The sequence below is a fragment of the Pteropus vampyrus genome, unplaced genomic scaffold, assembly GCF_000151845.1.
Source record: "Pteropus vampyrus isolate Shadow unplaced genomic scaffold, Pvam_2.0 Scaffold74, whole genome shotgun sequence".
In the NCBI taxonomy this organism is placed as follows: Eukaryota; Metazoa; Chordata; class Mammalia; order Chiroptera; family Pteropodidae; genus Pteropus; species Pteropus vampyrus.
In genome coordinates this window covers 6,179,822-6,201,568 of record NW_011888855.1, presented here as the reverse complement: position 1 = coordinate 6,201,568, position 21,747 = coordinate 6,179,822, and the positions used below count along the sequence as shown (strand labels likewise).

The following is a 21,747-nucleotide window of genomic DNA, read 5'->3' as shown; positions in this document are numbered from 1 at the left end:
GTGTAAGTGGTATCATGTTTATATTTTAGAAAGTCTTTAGTTTTAGATATATGTATTGAAATACTTTAGGATGCCATGATTTGGAAAATTTTGTTTCAAAATAATTGAGGGGGATAAAAATTAGATGGAGATATAGACAAAAAAAAAGATCTTGAATTTTTAATTACTAAAGCTTGAAAATGGTCAGTCACATAGAGGGTCATTACACTTTATATTTATTAAATTTTGTATATGTTTAAAATTTCCAAAATAAAAAAAAATTAAACAGAATTCTTAAAAGATTTTTTTCATATTCTTGTGACAATCCTATAGTTACTCAAAAATAAACTATCAGTTTCAGTCATCAGCCATTCTGCATCTGGCATACTAAGGACACATAACACTATGTAGTTATTGTTTCTTTATGGGACAGAGGAAGCACAACAGCCACATAAGTAGTTCCCAACATGATTTAAAAGCCAGCATCATCACAAGTTATGATCTTTTACCTGATATTTCTATGCTTATAGAGAATAAGCACAATCATCAGTTTTCCTGGTGAAATTTATCTAAAAACTAGCCCAGAGGTTAGGACTAAGCAGATGGGCTGTAGTTTCATTGGCTCTGTGCTAAAATTAATTAGCTAATTTGAGAGATGAAGCATTTCAGGATAAATAAAAACTGGCATTATATTGTTTAAGTTCTACATATTAAGGCATTTGTCTTCTACTACGGCTTCCTTGTTCAGTATGTGAGCTGCCACGCCATAAAGCAGATGCTCGATAATTACTAAGGTTTGTTGACTTTATTAAGCCTGTTGAAAGCTTGGGAAAATTACTAATTAAAATGGTTTTTTACTTAAATAATAAATTCTCTATATTCAAGAGTGGTTCCAATACCTGTTAGAATGGCTACTATTAAAAGACAAGAAATAACAGGAAAATTCAAAGAAAATAAGATCCATTTGGGGGGGCGCGGAATTCAAGAAGGGGAAAAAAAGATCCATTTATAAGTTAGGATTTAAAATTACAAATATATAAATATTACTATTTTGAGAAAAACAAAAAAAGTACAGAGGGGCAGATTCCAGAAAGCACAATCCAAGAAAAATATAAGATCCAGAGTTATAAAAAAAATTTATCATTTACCATTCCCCTACTTGGAAAATACTCTGCTAAGAAATAAAGTAGTAAACACAGTTGTTTTTTAAGTAATGACTTTATTAATAAATATACATCCATATGATAATGTAGATACAAATCATGAACACTACTCCATTCCCATACACATAATTGCACACGAGTAGCTCAAGTTCATGGACATAAAATCATACACAGTATCTATTCAGACTTTTTACAGCAGAGGACAGCGTGCTTATATCAGTTAATTGGTAATTATCTTCTCCATAATTATCTGTGGAAAAAGGAAATTGTGAAACTTAAAGAATCAAAGTGGTCTGATTACTATAAGTCACATACTTGATTTGCTATAGCATTAAATTTTCCAAAAATTAAATAGATTATATGTGAGAGTACAGAATTATCTACTTGGGAGTGGAGAGGAAAAAGCAAAGGAAAGATTTAGATACACCCTAGAGTTTAATAGGATATAGTTAAGCTATAATAAAAACAGAAACCTAATAGCATTAAAATATTTCATATCCAAGAAAAAAAAGTTTTGAACAACTGTTGAGAATTTCTATATTTCACTATAAAGGGATCATAAAGTTTTACTGCATATAGAGACAATGACTGACAGAGTAGCAGTTATCAATGGCCCCTGAATTGTTCTTTTAAAGCTTCTTAGAATATAAAAGAGGTTTTGTTGTTTTTTTTTCTTACACTGGATGGACTGGATGGATCACTTTTAACCTAATAAATGGATCCGGATAATTTTTTCCTCAATTCAAACCCTATTCTTATTTCATGAAAATATACATGTAGAGTCACACAAACATCAGTTTGGGATGAATATTACATTAACAGATGTTTATTTTAAAAAGCAAATAAAAATATAAAGAATTTTTTAGTCTAATTGAAACACTGATTTTAAAAATGTCCCAATATTAAAAATTAAGCAAATACTTTTCTTCCAATACAATGTACCAGAATTTTTTTTAATATCCAGTGCAAAACTCCAAAGATAGTATCAAAATCATCCCATACTAAAGATTAGTTATGCAAGATTATATGTCAAAAAATGAAAATTTCATCTGTCTTAGCTCCTTATGTTAATATAATAAATAAGACATGTTAAAATATTTTTTGAAAGAAAAAAGTAAAGCAAACTTTCTTGAACACATTATTTTCTGACCAACAGTTTTAATATAGAATAGTGAAACCTGTTTTGTGAGGAAGAAAATTACACAATATAAAATTAGCAATTTACCTTTAAAGGAATAATCATACAATGGGAGGAAAAGGCCAGTTTTCTCCAACTGATTATTAAAGTATAGGCATTTGTTTAACATGCTATTTCAGTGTTTATCATGACAAGAGACAGTGTTACAAAAGATGCACGATGTAATCTTTAGATTATAGAGAAGTAAAAATATTTTATATTTTAAAGAATTATCACTTAGATGTCTTTCTCTTCAGCATGGCACCAATAAACTGTTCACAAAGAGAAAAGGAAGTAGAATCAGATGCTCATCAGCATACAGATCTAATACTGCTCCCGTGAACAGAAAATTCAGCTTTCTAAACGATATTATCCCATCACAACTATAGCCATTTGCCTGATTTTTTTCCTGGGACATAGTTCCTGATATTAATAAACACTGTTATGAACATACTTCCTTTAGTTGATTTCACCATTTCATTAACATGTATACAAAATTCATTATACAATAATACACCTGCTTTATCTTCTGACACACAGCACAGCACCACTAAGTAGATGTGCTGGAGAATGGGGAAAGGAGGAGAATGAATGTAGGAAAGGCAAGGGAGAAAGGGAAGGTTATGTATAACAAAATCAGGAATCAAAATAAACTGAAAGGGCGATGTCAAACAGACATAGCAAAAACAACAGGCAACCAAGTCCTTGACAGCAGTTTATATTATCACAAGATAGAACATTTAATTCAACTGTTTTTAGGATCAAAAGAGGATTTCTAAGCAGCCAACTGCTGAACATCATCTTGAGAAATAGCTAAATGACAGATACGTAATAAAAGTGGGTAAACATATGAATAAAGATGTAAGCTTTTGTGTGTGTCAGAAGTTACACTGTTTTGAGTAAATTATTAAAATTTTATATTGTAAGCTTCTGAAAGAAGAAACTCTTGTAACAATTTAGCTGCCAGAATGTTACAACTGATTATGTAGTCATCCAAGATTGTTCTCTATGGTTTGTGCAAAGCTAACATTGTTGAGGTCACTGTCTTAGATGCCAGTGCACACAGTCCCCACATACAATGCAACACCTCTTACTGTAAAGAGCAGCATAAAGTCCAGCTCATTGTGTCAGGCATCACTGGAACACCTGAAGGCTTGCTGCTTTTTTCCTGATAAAAAAGGTACGAAACATGACATCCATTTGCAATCAGAGTTTGCATTAACTGAGAGCAAGCCCAAACAACACAATATGCGCCTTTTTAAACTTTTAATTATTTTAAAAGCTTCTGGGTCCTGCAAATCTACATAATAATCTCAAAGGCATTTACAATCGCAAATACATACATTGGAACTTTAAAGTTCAGTGGAATTTTCTTTCAAATCCAGAGTTTATAATAGTTTATTTAGAACAAACTCAGAATAAATAAAATGTATATTAACAAAGAATATTACTTTCGGAAATGGAGAAGAGATTTCCCTCTGTCCCTGATATACATATCTACCCAATACTTTTTTTCTTTTCTATTTATCTTGCTTCTAAAGCAAACACTTGGAAAAAATTTCCTTTTGGATGAAGTGGTCTCACTGGAGCCACAATTAGATTTTTAATTAAACTAACCAACATATTTTGTACATTTCATGCATAGATGGATTCCTGTTTATTTCTTAATGTTTGTGTTCTGACACTCAGAAAACTGCATTTTGTTTATATCAGTTTTACAGTCTACCATTCAATTCGTGTCCTTTGGTAGATATAAACCTGAAACCATAGTAAGTGCTAATACGATGGGACAATTTCTCAGGAAAAAAATAAAAAACATTCTTAATAAATGAACAACGATAATCTTTTAAGCGTAATGCTTTAAAACTATATGAAAGGCAAAATGTAGTGGATATAGCTACATGCAGACCTTAAGAATGTTTCTTTTTCTAATATATTAAATATGCTATTCTCAGAATGCATTATATTTCACCAAAAATGTAATGTGCAGTTTTTATTAAAAAGTTTAATTTTCTTGTAAATATGAATTGTTTGTAGTGTTTGGTATATATGCTCTTGGTATATAGGCAATTAAAAAATACACAACCTATCATTGGTGAAAGGCAAACACTAAAGAATTCCTGTAGGAACAATGGTTAAATCAAGTAATGTCATTTAGATCAATAAATAAGAAGCTGCTTAAACCTAGAACATTAAAAATAAGATTTTTAATATCTGAAGTCTATGTAAATGCCAAAGCATACAAATATTTATGTCCTGTCTTGTGAAAATAAATGTTACAAAAACTCACAGCCATACCTCAAAAAATCCTGAATCATTAGTTTGCTTTGTTCTTTCAGTTAAAAATACCTTAGATATTATCTTTATTATATTGTAGGCTTACTTCACAAACTAACAGGTATAAAGGTTTATTATTTAGCACATAAATCATCTATTTAGAATGGCCCAAAAGTAGTAACAAAATACAAGACACAACCATAACTCTAAAGGAAAAGCAAAAATGATTCAGTTAGGTGTTACACTTAAATCTATGTACAAATTCAATGCCACTGCTCATGCCCTGAGTGCATCTGTCAGCATATGGCAGTTTCTGAGCAAAAGCAAGGGGGGAAAAAACAAATGAGAAAACAAATTTGGAAAGCCCAGGCCATAAAATCGTGTATGGCAAAATAAAACCAAGAAGCTTTGGGATTATTCACAATCTTCCTTCTAAACCGGGCCTTCCTTTCCTGCCTCATTCACTCATTGGGTGGCTTGACTTCACTGCTGGTTTCCTCTACCCCATGAACTGCTCTGCCGTGCATCATAGGGTAAGGAAAAGCAGCAGTGCCACAGCCATAACCAAGGTCAGCAAGACGGGATAGAGCTTTAATGCTACCTGGAGGTCTCCCTGGGCTGACTTTGTATCCCGCAGCTTTGGTTGTACCCAAAGGTCTGCCTGGACTTGTCTTAAATCCAGCTGCTTTGGTGGTTCCCAGGGGTCTGCCTGTGCTGGTCCGGTATCCTGCTGATTTGGTGGTTCCCGAAGGCCGGCCACGCTTACCAGATCGATTGAGATTTTTCTTTTTCTTTAGTTCATCTTTTATCTCTATGCTTCTGCCACTTGTAGTCTGCAAATGCGTTTCATTTAATGGGTCTTGCCTCTGACAAGCCATTGGTTTGTGGCTGACTGTGTGGCTGTACTTGCTTTGCTGGGAGGAATATATGTCAAACTGATCAGCAGCTCTCATGGCATCTTCACTTAGGCAGGAAGGCTTGCCAGGCCCACAGAAAGCAGGATTACTGCTGGCAACAGGATGCATCATTTTCTACCAAAAATAAAAGACAAATATGCATAAATATACATAAACAAATACATATCTGTATGACAGCAGTCAGTGGGAAAATAGTCTGTCTTCCAACAACTATGCTACCTAAAATTAAGCTAACAGGCAGGACTCCAGACCGCTTAGAAATAAACACACATCGGCAAATACAAAGATACTTATTTTTCTCAATTTAAATACAAGAAGGGACAAATGCCATACAAACTCAACTATACTACTAATTTAGTAGCCATAATGTTCTCTCCTTAGGAACTGGAAATGTGTATAGACAGAAAAATCTGTTGTATTTTATAGGCTCTTTTCTTCTAGATTACTAAACCCCAAAAGGAACGCAAAAAAGACAAAAACTCTTATTAATATGATTGTTTTATTTCGGTTTGCTGAACATCCTTAGAATGTCTCCCTTTGAGCTTTTATTACATTTCTCACATGTATACTTCTGATCTGGTCAGTTTTCGCAAGATGAACACTTCCTCGTGATTATCATAATTGATTATTTATATGGAATCCTGAGTGTATGTTACACTTTACAAAAGATGGAATATGCCAAACAAAGAACATAATCTCTTGGCCTAAGGTACTGACTTCCTTCAAACTACTCTATCCAAACAGGAGGCAGTACCAAGAGTAACCAAAGGTTAAAAATGAATGAACATTTATACAAACAATTGAGATTTACAATACAAATATATGGGTAATAACAATAATAAAATACTCTCTATTTTGAAGATATGGTTATCAAGACAAAAAGTTGAATGTACAACACTGTTTTCTCCCTTGACCATAAATATGGTGTGGAACTTTTCCCCTTACAAGAGCTCTGTGACTTATTAACAAACAATCCAAAGTCTCTGTTTTGTCTGTGAGGACATCCCTGTGATCTTTTTTTCTCTTTATAAAGGACGTATTACAAACACCGCCATAACAAGCCAGCCCTAGTCATATGGTTAAGAAACATGGTAAATGAGCATTTACATATAATAGAGTATTGTATTTAAAAAAGGTAAGGGCACCAATTCAGATTTAGAGAAAGAGTCATAAATGTATATTAAGGCCTAGCCCCAAGTTGTTAGATGTTTCCCTATATCCTTCGTACATGCAAAACTGCACCAAAATCTCATGAAAATAGTTACTGCCAGAGGCTAAAAACAGATAATTAATGTGAGACAAAACCACTGTAAATTTATTTCAGTTTATAAAGGCAAAAGGAAATGAGAATCAAGTCATATAACTGAATTCTGTTAAATTACTAAGTATTTGCTGACAATCAACAGATATAGAGCTGTTGGCCATAGCTTAAAGTCTTAATTAACTATGAAGGAAAAACACCTACAATGAGAAGCTACTTGTTTATAGCAGAAGCTTGATAAAGAACATAAATCAAGACTAAGCTAAACAAAAATATTAAAAAGAGTAATTCTTCACTAATTCTCCAAAGATATAACAAGAACTAGTTTATTATCACTAACTCGAATTCTAATTTCAGATGAGAAATCAGGAGAGATCATCAAGATGTGTTCCAAATGTAATATTAGTTGAAAGTGAACAGTTTTTGAGTACTTTCTATGTGTCAGGTAGTTGTACATTATCTGACTTAAACATCACCACAACTCTTTAAGGAACATACTATTTTTAACTCTGTTTTACAGAAACTGAGGCACAGACTTTAAGCAACTCGCCAAGGTCACACTTAGGAAACGGTAAAGCCAAATATGAATTCAGATAATCTAACTTCAGAACCAACAATATCAGAATAGTATACCAGGGTTTCTCAATAGTAGCAGTATTATTTGGGTCATAGAATTCTTGGTTGTGGAGGGTTGTCCTGTGCATTGTAAAATACTTAGCAGCATCCCTGGCCTCTACCCATAGGTGTCAGTATCTAACCCTCCCTCAATTTGTGAGGACCAAACATTTCTCCAGATATTGCCAAATAGTCCTTAAAGGGCAAAATCCATCCCTTACAATGAGAATCACTCAGCTATGCTAAAATGAAAACATGGGACCCAATTTAAAATAGTCCCAAGTTTTTATTCACCTCTTTAGCTACTACCTCTTCACACATCCACAAAAACCTTTCTGTTGATAACATTTACAAATAGCTTTGTTTTCCAAAGTGAAGAAAAGCCCATGTTGGGATCTGTGAAGTGACCAACCACATTCCTCTCCCCTTCAAGTTATAAACTGATTGAGAAATATACACACAAATTAGATAGAAATCAAAACACTAGTTTATTTCCAAGAAAGCTGGACCAGAGACCAATTGCAAATACAAACAAAACAAAACACAGTCAGACCTTTGAACAGAAGATTATAAAAGAAAAGGTGACTCCTTTTTCAATTTTATTAGTCAGAAATCACCCTGCTGGAAAGCTCTAGTAAAAAATAGTAGAAAGGTCCAAGTTCTCTTCCGCAGGTGGCACAGCCAGTAAAGGGAGAAAATTTTCTTTCTACAATCTGTTTCACTGCTTTATAGTTCATGCCTTTTAAGTTCCTATCACTAACTTGCCAAAACCTTTCCTCTGGACCTTACTTTCTTTAACTTCATCTTCTCTTAATATATCAGAACACTAACCATCATCTATTAGCACTCAGTATATATGGAATCTGCTTATATTATGTTAGCCTTTTAGAGGCAAGATGCTGCCATATATCCTTTATTCAGATACAAACAAACTGGGGGGAAAAAAAAAACCAAACACACCATTAAAAAGTAGACCTGCAATTTTTTTTAAAAAATGCACCCATCTCCTATTCCTTTAATCTTTTCCAGGAATTTATGAATTAGGTTTGTATCATATTAATTTAATTCTGACGAAGCTCACATTTATTGAGGTCCAACTCCATGCAAAACACTATTCTAAGCACTAAAACACAAAATAGGAGTAAGGCTGTTTATTCCAATGGAAAGACAATGACACACTTAAAGAATATGTCTAAATGGCAAGTCTTCTATATGTTTTGTGATTTCCCCACTGCTGCCAAGAAATCGAACAGTATTCTGGCTTACTCGATAAATGAGTAACAACCTAGGTAAGAAATTTATTGACAATTACCCATGTCAACAGTTAACTAGAAAAGCAAACAAAGCTAAAACCAATCCTTATTTACTTTCAGATTTCAACCTGTTAAGACAGCAGTCAGCACCATTAGATCCTTGTGTGCATGAATTTATATATATTTATATGCATTATTTACATATACAAGCATTAATTCTATACTTAATGCTTCCCTACTCCCACTTCTGGGCTTGCCAACTAACTGTTCTTTCTTCAAAGACTCTTCCCATACTAGAGTTCACTGAGGGGTATGCAGGGCACATTTCTTACGAGTCAGAATGAATACTACATTTCCAGAAAGTTTGCACTAATGAAAGCCAAGAATTACAGAACAGACTGTGTAGACTACCAGAGATTAATTACCTTCTAAAATGATTCACTGGATGTAAGGGCGCCAGCTACGAGCTTCTATATATTTTAACTATGACTAAATTAGAATTTTTAAAGCATGTGCTAGAACCTGCCATCCCTAAAACTGTTTTACTGTGTGTTTAACCCCTCGAGTCTTTTGGTGAGCAGTTATTTATGAAATAAGCCCTTTCCCTTCTCTTGAATGTGGCAATCACTGCCAACATAAAGAACTATAACTATTTTTAGTAACTTCACAAAACATTCATGAAGTCTTCTAAACACGGAGAAAATTTTCATTTCAAGAATTCTAAGTCTTGCTCTCTTCCAAAGATCAAACATCACATAATTCTCAGAGATTTATTTCAGGTCATTTGGCTCTAACAATTACATAGACCCATAGACAATTTTACTATTCTAAATGAAAGTCCATTTGTGGCCCACCTCAATCACCCAGAAAGTCCATTCAGCAAAGGCTGAAACGAATGCCCGTAGCCACGCATCCTGCTCCACCATGGAAAGTTTTGATACTAGAACATAAATAACGGCCTTCTTTGTCTTCCCTCTACTCCTTAATTGTGCCCCACAGCGCAGTTTCGCTAGTGCAAGAATCCTTAGTTGACACGAGGCGTTTAGAAATGTATTTATTGCCTGTTATGCCCGAAAGAGATTATTAATGTATCGGCAATAACAACTTTGCAGATGATACACGCCCACACTAGAGAAACGGCTGTGTACCCTCCAATAATCAAGATTCCTAACCCGCTGTGGAGTTCGGCAAGCTGTAGAAGTCCACAGGCCGCTCCATCTAGACGTCCATATCGAAAACGGCAGGCTTTAATTTAAAGTGTGGAGGGAGGACTGCTGATTTTGACCTCTCTATGAAAAGAAAGGGTGACCCCCCCCCGACACACACACACTCACTCCCTCCGCAAGAGGAATTTCCCCCCAATAATGGCACCAAGCGCAGGCTAGGTCCGGGGCCCCTCCTCTTGCTCAGGGCTAGGCCAGAGCTCCTCTCCCGGACGGGTCGGAGACCTTTTCTCACCAGCTGGCAGGCCCCCTTTCTTGACGGCTCGTTGCCTTCTCCACGAGCGCCCGCGCTGGGACTCTGCTCCCATCCAAGCTGACAACCCCCCGCACGCCCACATACCTCAGCGGCTAGTAGCCCGGCCCCTCAGCGCGCCCAGGGGCTGCCCATCGGCTGGGAACCTCACGCTGGCGCCGCTTCCTTCCCAGCCCGCCGCCTCTGCACTGCGCGAGGAAGAGCCCAAGACAGAGGCAGACAGATAGAGCGGCGGCAGCAGCGAGGTGGACGATGGCTCTCGGCTCCGGCCGCTGGCTCCCGGCTCCGGCCGCGACCACTGCTCCCGGTCCTGCCCCGGACGCAAGAGGAAGAGGCCGCCACAGCCCTGTGCTGCTAGGGGAGGGACGTGCGCGAACTCGCGAGGACTACGCATGCGCACGCACACGCACATCGCGAGATCCAATCTCCCGCCGAGGAGAAGCACGCAAGCTCGAGGAAAGTAGCCTAGAAAGCCAGGCTGCGCTTGCGCTTCGTGGGGACCGTCGTGGGGACCAATAGGAGGGGGGCTTAAACCCGAGCTTCTTGCACGGAGCTGGGCTGGAGGGACCCACCAAAAGGGAAATAACTTGCTTATGCGGGTTGATTTTCACCCCAATTCTGTGATGCTAGAACTACTACTGAGCCCATTTCTCAAGTTACAGGATTAATAAATAGTGGTTAGGATTTAAACCCAGCAGCTTTGTTGTTCCAGGAAACTATGCTTTTAATCGCTGTTGGCACAAAGATTTAGTCTTATTGTGGTTGGTGCTCCCCAAAGAATGTTAACAGGACTCAGCCTCTACCCTTTAGTTGCTTATGGACGGGTAAGGTTGGACCGACTGCAAACGAAATAGAGAGAATTCAAATAATAGGTGTTTGGACCCTCAGGCCTCGATCATGTAATGAAAAGCCTCATTTTGTGGGACATCCTGTAACTTAAAAGGTGTTTACATCCATGACTTTAGAATTGTCATATTCGTCATTCCACCATCACAGGAAGGATAGGACAAGTAGTTTGGTTACAAACTCCAACCTTTTTTTGTAGTTATCGTGAGATTTTTGGCATATCAGTCACTCCATAGAAGCCACTTAGCAGAAGACATTAGTTTCCCCAGTTCTTCCTTCCATGAAGTTGAAGATGTCAGGAGAGTTAGGAAATCTCCTGAGATGAAGACACTTGTAGGAGGTGCGAAGAGGCTAGAAATGGGTACCTGTCGTTTTTGTCCATGCAATGAAGAACGTTTGAGAAGATAATCCTTAGCACTGAGTGCTACAACTAGCACAGTTCTTGGCCAGGTACTGCTGCCAGAAGGAGAGGAGGAGCAACAGTTTTACTGGATGAACACCCAAGCCAGGAGGGAAACCAAATTCAGGGCATAAAACAGGCAAGCCCATTTATTTTCTGGCAGGCTGGGTTTCCTAACATGATTCTAAATATTCTAACCAATTACTCCTATAAAACGCTAGAAAACAATACCATACAAACAATAGTATTATCTATAAAATACCAATATATAAAACAGCTAAAAAGTGTACACATGAGAGCATATTAAGTATCCTTTAATAAAACTTTAAAATTTTTCTGTAAGTTTTTATTTTTGAAGTGGAATTTGACAATGCATTGTAGTACTTCCATATCCTGACTATTCCAGATCTGTAACTAAATTTTTACCTGAAATGGCATTTGTACATAAAACCACTTAAGAAACAAACTTTTGTACTAATGAGGTCAAATTAATTTGCAGCATGTAGTAGTCAGAGCAATAGAAGTATTCATATGTTCCTGGCTTTGAATGCCTTTTTGCATCCTATGGTACCTTGGGCATGTCACGGCTCTTTCCAAGTTTTTGTATGTGTGAAATGAAGATTGTCCTTGCAGGGCTGTGAAATGAAATGAGCTAATAGGTAGAAATATGCACTTCAATCCTAGGTTTGTGGACAAGCAACAAGTAAATTCAACAGATATTTATTGACTGGAAGGCACTGGGGATACAGGTCAGATGTGGTCCCTCATCTCGGAAGTTTACCTTTAGTGAAGTGGACAAAACTCGGGTAATCAGAACACAGCGTTAAATGCAAAGATCTGGTGTTTCCTGATAATTTCAAGTTGGTCTTAATGAGGTGCTACAGTATGCACAATACAGGTACAACTAGTGCTGAATGTAGAGGCTTTTTCAAGAGTATAACCATTTATCATCACTTGTTATAACACGAGCACACTTTTAAACGTCACACTTACATGACTTATCTCCCATTTCTTCTTCAAGGGTGTACACCCCTGTAATACAATTTGGACACAAATATTTTTCATTCCTTCTCCAACAGCTTTAGTCTGGCCCAGTGAAGGCCAAATCATTTTTGAATGATAAATGGTGATTGTATAATGTGACTGGCCATAAAAGCAATCTATCTAGAACTGGGAGCTGGCTGCCTCTAAAGACCTTTCAATTGAGACAAGAAGAGTTCTTAAATACTTTCATTTGAACTGAAAGATATACATTAAAAAAAAAGAATCTCAATTTCTAGATTTTGGTTTATCAGCCACTGGTTGTCCTTGCTAGGTATACAATTTACACCAATATTGAAAGGCAAAGCAATATGGAAAAATAGCTTAAGAAACTCATTCCCGTTCACCCATCAATGGTAACAATACCAGTATTTATTGAATGCTCACCATATGCCAGGCACTGTCTTTGTATGCTTTAAGGCTTTGTATGTATTATTTTGCCTCATCTTCACAACAACCCTGGAAGGTATTATCATATCTCCATTTTATATATGAAAAAACAGATGTTTTAAAGTAAGCAACTTGCCTAAGGTTGTCCAATATATGTGAATTTATTTTGAATTATGTATATGAAGTTGTACCTATTCTGTAATAATATATATATATACACAATATACCATGTAACACCATATTATAAATATAGCCAAAAAAATTTAAAGGATGAAAATTTAAAATAAATAAAAGCCCCAATATATCCATCCTGCTTTCCAGTGGCTTACTATACACATGCCCCACTTTGGAGACCATTGCTTTGTATCACAGGAAGTCAAGATCCAAGAGCAAAAGAAACTGAAGATTATCAGTGGGTTTCAGACTTGGATATGTTTCACAGAATCATTACCACCCCAGACACACTTATAATAGCAACACCAGACCAATAAAAAGTTACAGAGGAACTTGTGCTCTCTTTGAAGCTCCCAGGCACTCACTCCTCTGCTCTTTCCTCCGGGCTTCTCAAATCTGAAACTTGGGCCTTAGACTGGCTTGGGGGATGGAGGACTCTTTTTCAAAAGTCCACAGTTTAGTTCTGGGAGTCTCAGCTCCCAAAGACTCTCTTTGGCAAAGGCAGAGGAAATACTGCCTTCAAGGATCCTTGTACTAGCTTGACTCAGATACCTGAAAGACTGCTAGGAACTTAGGAATGAAGGCCAAACACACCTTACCAGCCAAGGTTGCTAGAAGTGCCTGGAGTTGATAGGCTGCTAAAAATCCATCTACTATGAAGTGCCAAATTCAAATGACATGCTTTCCGTGGACAAAGAGCACATTTCTCATACTGAATCCTCATGTTTTCTTTATTCCACAATAGTCAAAACTGTAAATGAGGACTATTATTCAAAACATGGACTATCAGGTATTTCCATATATTAAAATAATTAGGATTTTTTAAATTATGAAACTAGCTTTTACAATAATGCTAATACTGTCTGAGAGTGTAACTCTGAGTTACAGTTCTCCAAAGGGGTTAAAACTTTTTCATTTTGTACTTTTCCCTCCACAACAAAATGAGGTTAATGCAAAGTTAGAATTTCTTTTTAAAGGCTTAAGCTTCAAAATCATGAACTCCTATAAGTTGATCCCATATTTGGAAGAGAACGGTGTCGAGAAAAATAATCAAAAGTAAATCCCTCACCAGTCATGTGGTTTCATAGTATGTACTTACATGTTAACACATACACCAGCTAAGCCATAAGGCACTAAAAAGGTGAGACCATTGATACTGTGGGGATTTTGCAAAGAATACATTTGTTTATACGTGTTCTTCACATTTCTCCTTGGATTCCTGCCTGAGGAAAAGCATAAGTTGATATATAACTTATAATCTCATATCAAATATCTATAATTGGTAACATATCAAAGAATCTTTACCTAGTGAGGGAAATGTAGCCACCTTCAGCTCCAGAGAGCTGGCCTAAGAGCAGAACATATGCTTCACTAAGCAGTGTGTACGAAGATGTTATACTTACTCTATGTTAAAGGCCCAACTCCAATGAGATTTTATTAAGGTTTTCTGATGGTTGTAACACCTAAACAATAAAAGTTAAGACAGCCTCTCTACCCCCATACACATATTCATCTCTACATATCTTTTTTAAACATTAACTTCAGTTTTTCATACCAGAAGCAGAAGGTATAAGAAAATGCCAGCAGATTCCAATTTTTACATAAAACTGAGTGCCAAAATGAGAACTGGTAGCTCTCGACTCAAATCTAAGAAGAGTGTTTTTATAGTCCACATGAGGCTAGCCACTCAGAATTCTTGCCTGCTCTAAGAACTTAGACTCCATTATCTACAAAGCACAAAAATGGAGCATTTTACTAAACAAAGTGTAGGTTCTTACCCTAGAGTTCATTTCAACTACCATCCCCTCCCCCTCAGCTCCTATCTTAAACAAGCATGATGTTATGTCACTAAAGGACATTAGCTGATGGTTTTATAAAGCAATGCAAAGCAGCATAGAGAAAAGAGCTCACACACAGCCAAGTTACATCTTTGGAGGCTTGGCTTTCTAGCTTGTGATTCTTAAGATGCTGATGTACTACTTAGAAGCAGGCCCCACAGCTGACTTCGTGGGCTTTTAAAATCCCAAGTACTCAAGAGCTGGGCTTCTTAAGATGCTGATGTACTACTTAGAAGCAGGCCCCACAGCTGACTTCGTGGGCTTTTAAAATCCCAAGTACTCAAGAGCTCAAACAAAAACCTCTTTACATATACAGAATGCCTGCCTCAAAAGAAAGCTTGCATTCAAGTGAACTGTGACTACCAGTTGAATACCATGCCTATACCAATAAGGCTGGTAAGACATGAAATATATCAAATAATAAAGTGTCTAAAAGGAGTCGGAGAGAATTTAGTCATTATTATTTAATTCTATACTTCCATTTTCATGATAAGAGTGTCACTGTAGTAAAATGCCAACCGGCACATGAACCTATTATTTTATCTATAAGCCTAATGTCTTATGCCAAATAAAACACCATAAAAGACTAAGAGGCTTCTTCAGGAAGGTATTTTTGGACAGAACTGTATATTTTGGGTAGCAAGTTGCTAGAATTTTAAAATAAAGACAGAGAATACAATACTTCGCTCACATGCCTACCAATGTAAACATTTATGTAAACAGCAGAAAACATTTCAGCAAAGATAATTTTAAGAAAAAGAGACTGAATTCACTTTATTTTATAATGAGTTTAGAAAACATGAGCAAATCTTGATATTGCATTAGAAAACAAATTAGTCTGTACATCATTCAATTTTTAAAAATCAATGTGACACTAAAAAAATGTAATAACAAAAATGTTTCGTTTTAGAATGAAATACTATCACTGGTTTATTACAACTAGATATACAAACATAAAGGTAGGATTGCTAAAATGGCATAAAACTTTGAATCTCAAAGTGATCCAGCAGGCTGAAAGGAGCACCAGTTGTCACCAATGTGGGACTGCCACATATTCTATCAAAGGAACAATTAGGTAATAAAAATAAGCAAATAAATAAATTGGGAGGGAAAAGGAGCCCAAGATGTCTGGAATTTTAGAGTAAATGGTTTATTTGGTTCTGTTGTTACATGTGTTTGTTTTGTCTTTTCTTCCTCCAAGAAAGAGAGTGATGTGAGGAACCCAAGAATATTTCCCAGTTATATCTTAGTTTTTCAGTAAGGATACTTGATATTGAAGAAATGATTGATACTCCTTGTCACTTTAACCACTTAATGTGATATTAAAATAATTTGTTTTTATGGTATACTTTGATTTTTTTCCCTAAAAACTCCAAGAATATTCAAAGGAACTTCTATATCTCTTAATTTAAGAAATATATATATTACTGAAACTGAAAATTTTCTTTTTCCAAGAAGTGAGAACAAAAATATAAAGTTCTAATACCAGGACTCTTGAAAAGAATATTATATCCAATTATAACAATATAAATTAGACTATTCAGGAAATATATGAGGGCTCAAAAATATAATTTATGATTCCTTATGAACTGAATTTCACTGAGATGCTTATGTCTAAGTCTAAAAACATGGGTATCATTATGTTTGAACGTTTTTGAGAAAATTCACAATGTACTCAATAATCCTAAAGAGAAATCAGATTAAAATTGGTAGGGTATTTATATGTGCAAATGTATAAACAAACACTTTCAGGAAGAAAAAGAAACTATATTAATATTTACAGGCTACAAATCACTTTCTTTTAAGGAAGATTAGAAAAGTTAGTAGCTAGGTGTAGAGCCAGAGGCTGTGAGGGGAACCTAAAAGTAGTAAATACTAAAACTCTTTGCAGTGTAAAGAAATGCAAAAGACTCTTATACTACAAATGTTTAATTTTATAAAACCAAAAAGCAGTCCAACTATTGCCCATTTACGATGATAAAAATTGAAACAAAAACTCTGAACCCATTTTGTAAAAATTCTATTATAACATTCCTAAATTCAGTTCACATTGTTCCACTGAGTCAAGTAAGATTTAAACTTCGGGGAGGACATAAAATTAGACAAAGAATTTTACCTTTTCTGAAGAGATGGTCACAATTTCATTGTAAGAGGGTAAGGTGAATAGCCCCTTAGCAACTTGTATACTTTATTACTTTCAACAGAAAAGTCCAAATATTTCCATTTTTTTAACTTCTAGAATATTATCTGGATATTTAAGATGGTGATATTTAAGCTTTACATTATAGGACATCATACTCTGAAAACAAGCCTGTTTTAAATATAGTTTGATAATTCTGAGGGTACTTACTGAAAGAAGATTTCTTTAGCAAATACTGGTTTCTTGTATTTAAAAAATCAGCAAGACAGAATTTTAAAAATCTTAATTTACAATACACTGTAAACTGTAGATGACAACTGCCACATGTATCACGACCAACACATGTAAAAAGTTTTTCCGTATGTTTTTATAAGACTTTGTATCTTCCTTTATTTGTTGGTTGATATGAATTTTGCTATAATGGAAAATAAAAGATACATGGTCAGAAAAAGCAAAACAAAAAACAAAAAAAGGAAAAGGAAGATAATTTCCTGTATAAAATATTAAGGTAATTTCCTGTACTAAATAATAAAACAATCAGACATTTAAAATAAAAAATGTTAACATTAGATGGAAGAAGAAAGAACTGTTCAATAAATAATCATTTCTCTGTTCACTGGACTACCTGACAACTATTTGAACCAACTTAATGGTGATGGCATCAAGGTTCTTTTTCTATCACTCCTTAGTGAAATAGTCTAAAGCACTTGATTTAAAGGTGGTTTTTCTTCTTCCTTCTTTTTTTGTACCTTATCTTTAAACCATTTATCTCCGCGAAAGAATGTTCTTGCAAACGGAATTTTAGAAAAGACCTTCAAAAACACATTCTTAGAGAAGGGATAGTTAATTTCCTTTCAAAGGGCACTCTTCCCCATGCACACTGTAAGAACAGTTTTCAGGCTTCAACTGATACTAAAGACACAGGGATGTGTCTGCCTCCTTTGGAAAGGTGATCTATAAAAGGAGCTTTTCCAAAATCAAATTAAGTCCTTACCTAAGTTTAAAAACACTGACAATACCTGTATTAGTAAAAATGTAGAGAAATTGGAATTTTCATACAATGCTGGGGGGAATGTAAATTGGAAAATTATTCGGTAATATCAAGTTAAAGCTAAACTACACATATCCTACAATTAGTAATTCTACTCTAAGGTATATACTCAAGAAAAAAAAATCACACTAATGTGTATCAAAGAGACATGGAAAAATGTTTACAGAAATGTTATTCAAAAAACCAAAAACTAAAATAACCCCAAAGTCCAACATATAAATTAATTGTGGTATAGTCACATAATTAAATACTACACAGCCATGAAAAAATAGTGATAACATCAGTGTGCTTCTTACTTTGTGAAAATGTGAGCTATGTTTATGATTTGTGTACTTTTCTATATTTACATTATAGCCTAATAAAACATTTACTAAAACAAATAAGTCCTTGAGGTTTTTACTCACCAGGCGGATCAGTTCTTCTTTTATGAGCCTGGTGATTTCTGCCTTTGCTTTCTGTACAGCCAATTCATTGGCACCTAGTGAGCAAGGGGAAAACATTATTCATATTACTAGAATTACACTGGATGTTTATCCATGTCAAGGAGGTCCAACAAGAATACTATAGGTGACTTTCCAGAATACTGTACTGCCTGCCAAGATAGCCTTTCAATACCTGGTGGAACATCGTCCACATTATATAATGGCTACTTATTATTCTCATTACTTTTAGAGTTTCAAATGTAGCAAGTGACGTCATATTACATGTAGTATTAATGGTTCTTTTATGTTGACTAAAAAGTATAAAGAAAAGATCAGCAATTTGTCCAAGAGAATAGGAAAAATTTCAAGGGAAATATAACTTCCTTGGTTCATTTATTTAACAAATGTTTCAGAAAGCTGTCATCTGAGCAGTCTTAAATATGAATGGAGGACTAGCCAAGCTGAAGGAGAAGAGATGACATAGAGGGTATTTTGCAAAGGGAACCACATGTACAATGGTATAGATTAAGAAAGGCATGCTTAATTACTGAAGCGTAAAAGTAATATACCATAGTTGGAAAACAGAATATGTAAGGACATAGCCAGATAGCAAAGTGGAAGAGACAGGCATTCACACAGTTACAGAAACATTCATTCATACGGTTATTAATTCAAGAAAAAGTTAAGTACACATCATGTATCGTGAGAGATTCGTTATACAAAAAACTCATTTATGCTCTTTATAACCTTGTAGACTACTAGAAAAAAGAACTTGTAAAGATATTACAACAGAATGAGTGGCGATGAAGTAGTCTACCAGAATAACTTTTAATATCACTTCTAAGAAGCTTTCCTCAGCAGTTAAGTATTTTTTCTTCATTGCTCTCACAGGACTGTGTTCACACCACCACAAAAACACATTTTTTAGGTAGAATGGACAAAATACTTTTTTCTGACTAGATATGAACAGTGAAGAAGAGGTACAAAGTAAGATGCTAAGAGCTGAGTAGCAAGTAAAGTACGATGTAATAAAGATTATGAACCCAAAAGGAAGAACAGGTGTTATCAGCAGTGATGGTGGGTGAAACTCAATTCTGAGATCACTATAATTGAGGTGCTCATGGGACATATAGTTGGAAAGGTGAGTAAGGCCAATGGAAATACGAAACAAGTTCAGGAGAGACAGATTTTAGAGAGCCATCAGGGAACATGTGGAGGGATCTGAAGCCAGGGGACAATGCTAGGGAGTAGGTAAGTCTAGAGAGGTAGCATAGCGCACACTAAGAGGAAAAGAGCTAGACCAAAGAAGTGGACTAAAGATTAAGGACTGGGAGTGGAATGTCAGAGAATAAAAGGAGAACTAGGGTTGCAATGTAAAGAACTACCTTTTAATCATTCTATATAGAAAACCAAATGAGGAAAACAATGCGCAAGAAATGTGAAAAATTTCCCCCTTATTAGATGTGAATAACCTTCTTGACCCCAGAGAGAGGAAAGGAGGGGTGGAGGAGAGAATGGGGAAGGAGAGGGGAGGAAAGAAGAAGAGGAAGAGGGAGAAGAAACAGTTTAACAATAGGAAGGAAAGGGCCTTGAGTATGGTTGTGAAGTCATAGCCACCAACGAAAACGTTTTTAAATGGGGGCGCTGGAAGGGAAGAGAGGTGGATGAGAGTGAAACAAGGGTAGAATCAAGAGCCAAGCCAGAATGAAAATTACAACCAAAATGAAATTCAGGAGGAAAATATGCTACCTGGCATAAACTGAAGTTTGTTGATAATTCCGTGCTATTTTAAAAAGAAAAATGACACTCTCACCTAGATCTAAATGAAAGAGTGATTTTTCTACTTTAGTTAGACCCTGACCATTTGGACTAGTTTAAATTTCTGACTTAACACAGCTTCTTTAGGTAATAGATTACATATGTTTATAAGCTGCCATGAAAAAGAGGCATTTCCTTTCATTGGTCCTAAAACAACTCTGGCTGCTTTTAAGGGATTCTCCACTAGTAAAAAGAGAGTCACAAAACAGGCTATAAATTATACAGGGTGGCTAAGCACGTAAGTCCTTCCTGTTCTCCTTCCCGCTGCCTGGTGGGAGGCCTGGAGCTGCTGAGCCATACAGAGCCTCCAAGGAGCCAGGCAGTGGGGTCCCTCCAATTATAGAACTAGAAACAGATGACACTAGACTCCTTGCAACACCTGTTTTCATCCTATTAGTGTTCAGTTGATTCTGTTGGAGTTTAAAAAACTAAAAGACTCTTTAAAATCTACTCATCTATGAAAATTTTTCAAAGATTTAGATCATTTTAATTATCAATCTCCAGCTCTTATTTAGTCTCTAGAATTTAAGATTCATTTTTGACAAGTCTCTAGAATTTAACATTCATTTTTCACTGGGAGGGGGGTAAGCTTATTTAGATTATAAAAACTAGGCATTATTTCCTGAGTACAAGTTGACAGTGAAAAGAAGTGACCAGAACCACTCTAGGTGGACAGAAAAGTCAATAGGAGCTGTGGATTTCTCAATTCACTTGAGAGTATAGGAGGTGTATTCTGATAAAATTACATGTAAACTAAACTTTGATATATTATACTATACTAAACAAGCATAATTACTTTTAAATTAATAAACTACATAGAGGATCCCTTTTCAGAGCAGTCATGTCTCTGCTTTAGCTCTTTATAAGGTAGACATTTAAAATACTGGTTTTGCTTAAATGATACTCATGATATTCAAGCTGAGGCTAAATGCTGCCTCTATAAAAAAAATTTTATCATCAGATTCCACTGGATGACATTGTGTCTCCACCCTGTATGGCCTCATGAACAAAGTAGTAAGGGACACCTGTCCAATTCCAAGTGCAGAAAGATGTCAGCGTAACTTTCTCTCCTTAAAAATCTGGATCCCAACAACTCCCCTATCACTACGAAATAAGGAACAGTCTCACGTGATTTAGAAACACACTGAGTCACTAGCAGACGAAAAGTCTTTCAGGATACATAAAAGGGTACCATTTAAAAACCTGACTTGAAATAGATGAGTCAGTTTCTCAGTCACAATCACAAACAAAAAAATGCAATTTGCCTAGTTCTGGACCCTCATCCTTTATATACCATTTAAAAACATGTATGAATCTTATTTTACAATAATGGTAGAATGGCAATAACATGGAAAATATAAAGGCTGCATCTGAGTTCTGTGTTGGCCACAATTCATCATTATTAATTTTAAAAAGCCCTATAGTGAGAGTGACACTGGTGAAAATGGCAGAGCAGGGAACTCCAAAAGCCTGTTCCTCTACAAAAGCAGCAAATAAACTTGGAAAAAC

General features: G+C 35.7%; 2 protein-coding genes across 7 annotated transcripts in view; both read right to left on the bottom strand.

Moving 5' to 3' along the window:
• Positions 1-1,178: 1,178 nt before the first annotated feature.
• On the bottom strand, positions 1,179-10,505 carry CUNH5orf24 (chromosome unknown C5orf24 homolog). Of its 4 annotated transcripts, XM_011362330.2 has the most exons (3): positions 10,206-10,505; positions 5,198-5,627; positions 1,179-3,487 (listed from the first exon to the last, which is right to left on the bottom strand). In XM_011362330.2, the coding sequence occupies exons 2-3, from the start codon at positions 5,622-5,624 to the stop codon at positions 3,447-3,449; spliced, it is 468 nt and encodes a 155-aa protein (XP_011360632.1). In that variant the 5' UTR covers positions 5,625-5,627; positions 10,206-10,505; the 3' UTR covers positions 1,179-3,446. The 4 variants fall into 4 exon arrangements, with proteins under 4 accessions (XP_011360632.1, XP_011360631.1, XP_023387696.1 ...); XM_011362329.2 differs by having other exon boundaries at positions 1,179-5,627; XM_023531928.1 differs by lacking the exon at positions 10,206-10,505 and adding an exon at positions 10,101-10,178 and having other exon boundaries at positions 1,179-5,627.
• Positions 10,506-15,554: 5,049 nt separating this feature from the next.
• Positions 15,555-21,747, bottom strand: part of DDX46 (DEAD-box helicase 46) — a 44,163-nt gene continuing 37,970 nt past the window's right edge. For 2 of the 3 annotated variants that reach the window (XM_023531926.1, XM_023531927.1), the window contains exons 22-23: positions 18,403-18,476; positions 15,555-17,362 (exon numbers count right to left, since the gene is read on the bottom strand). In XM_023531926.1, coding sequence (XP_023387694.1) covers positions 17,315-17,362; positions 18,403-18,476 — 122 coding nt within the window. In that variant the 3' untranslated portion in view covers positions 15,555-17,314. The remainder of the gene's footprint in view (positions 17,363-18,402; positions 18,477-21,747) is intronic. The other variant, XM_011362328.2, reaches the window with a different exon arrangement.

What these genes read in the sequence shown, in the direction of transcription:
- CUNH5orf24 (XM_011362329.2), bottom strand. Translation starts at nt 5,624, where the DNA reads ATGATGCATCCTGTTGCCAGCAGTAATCCTGCTTTCTGTGGGCCTGGC.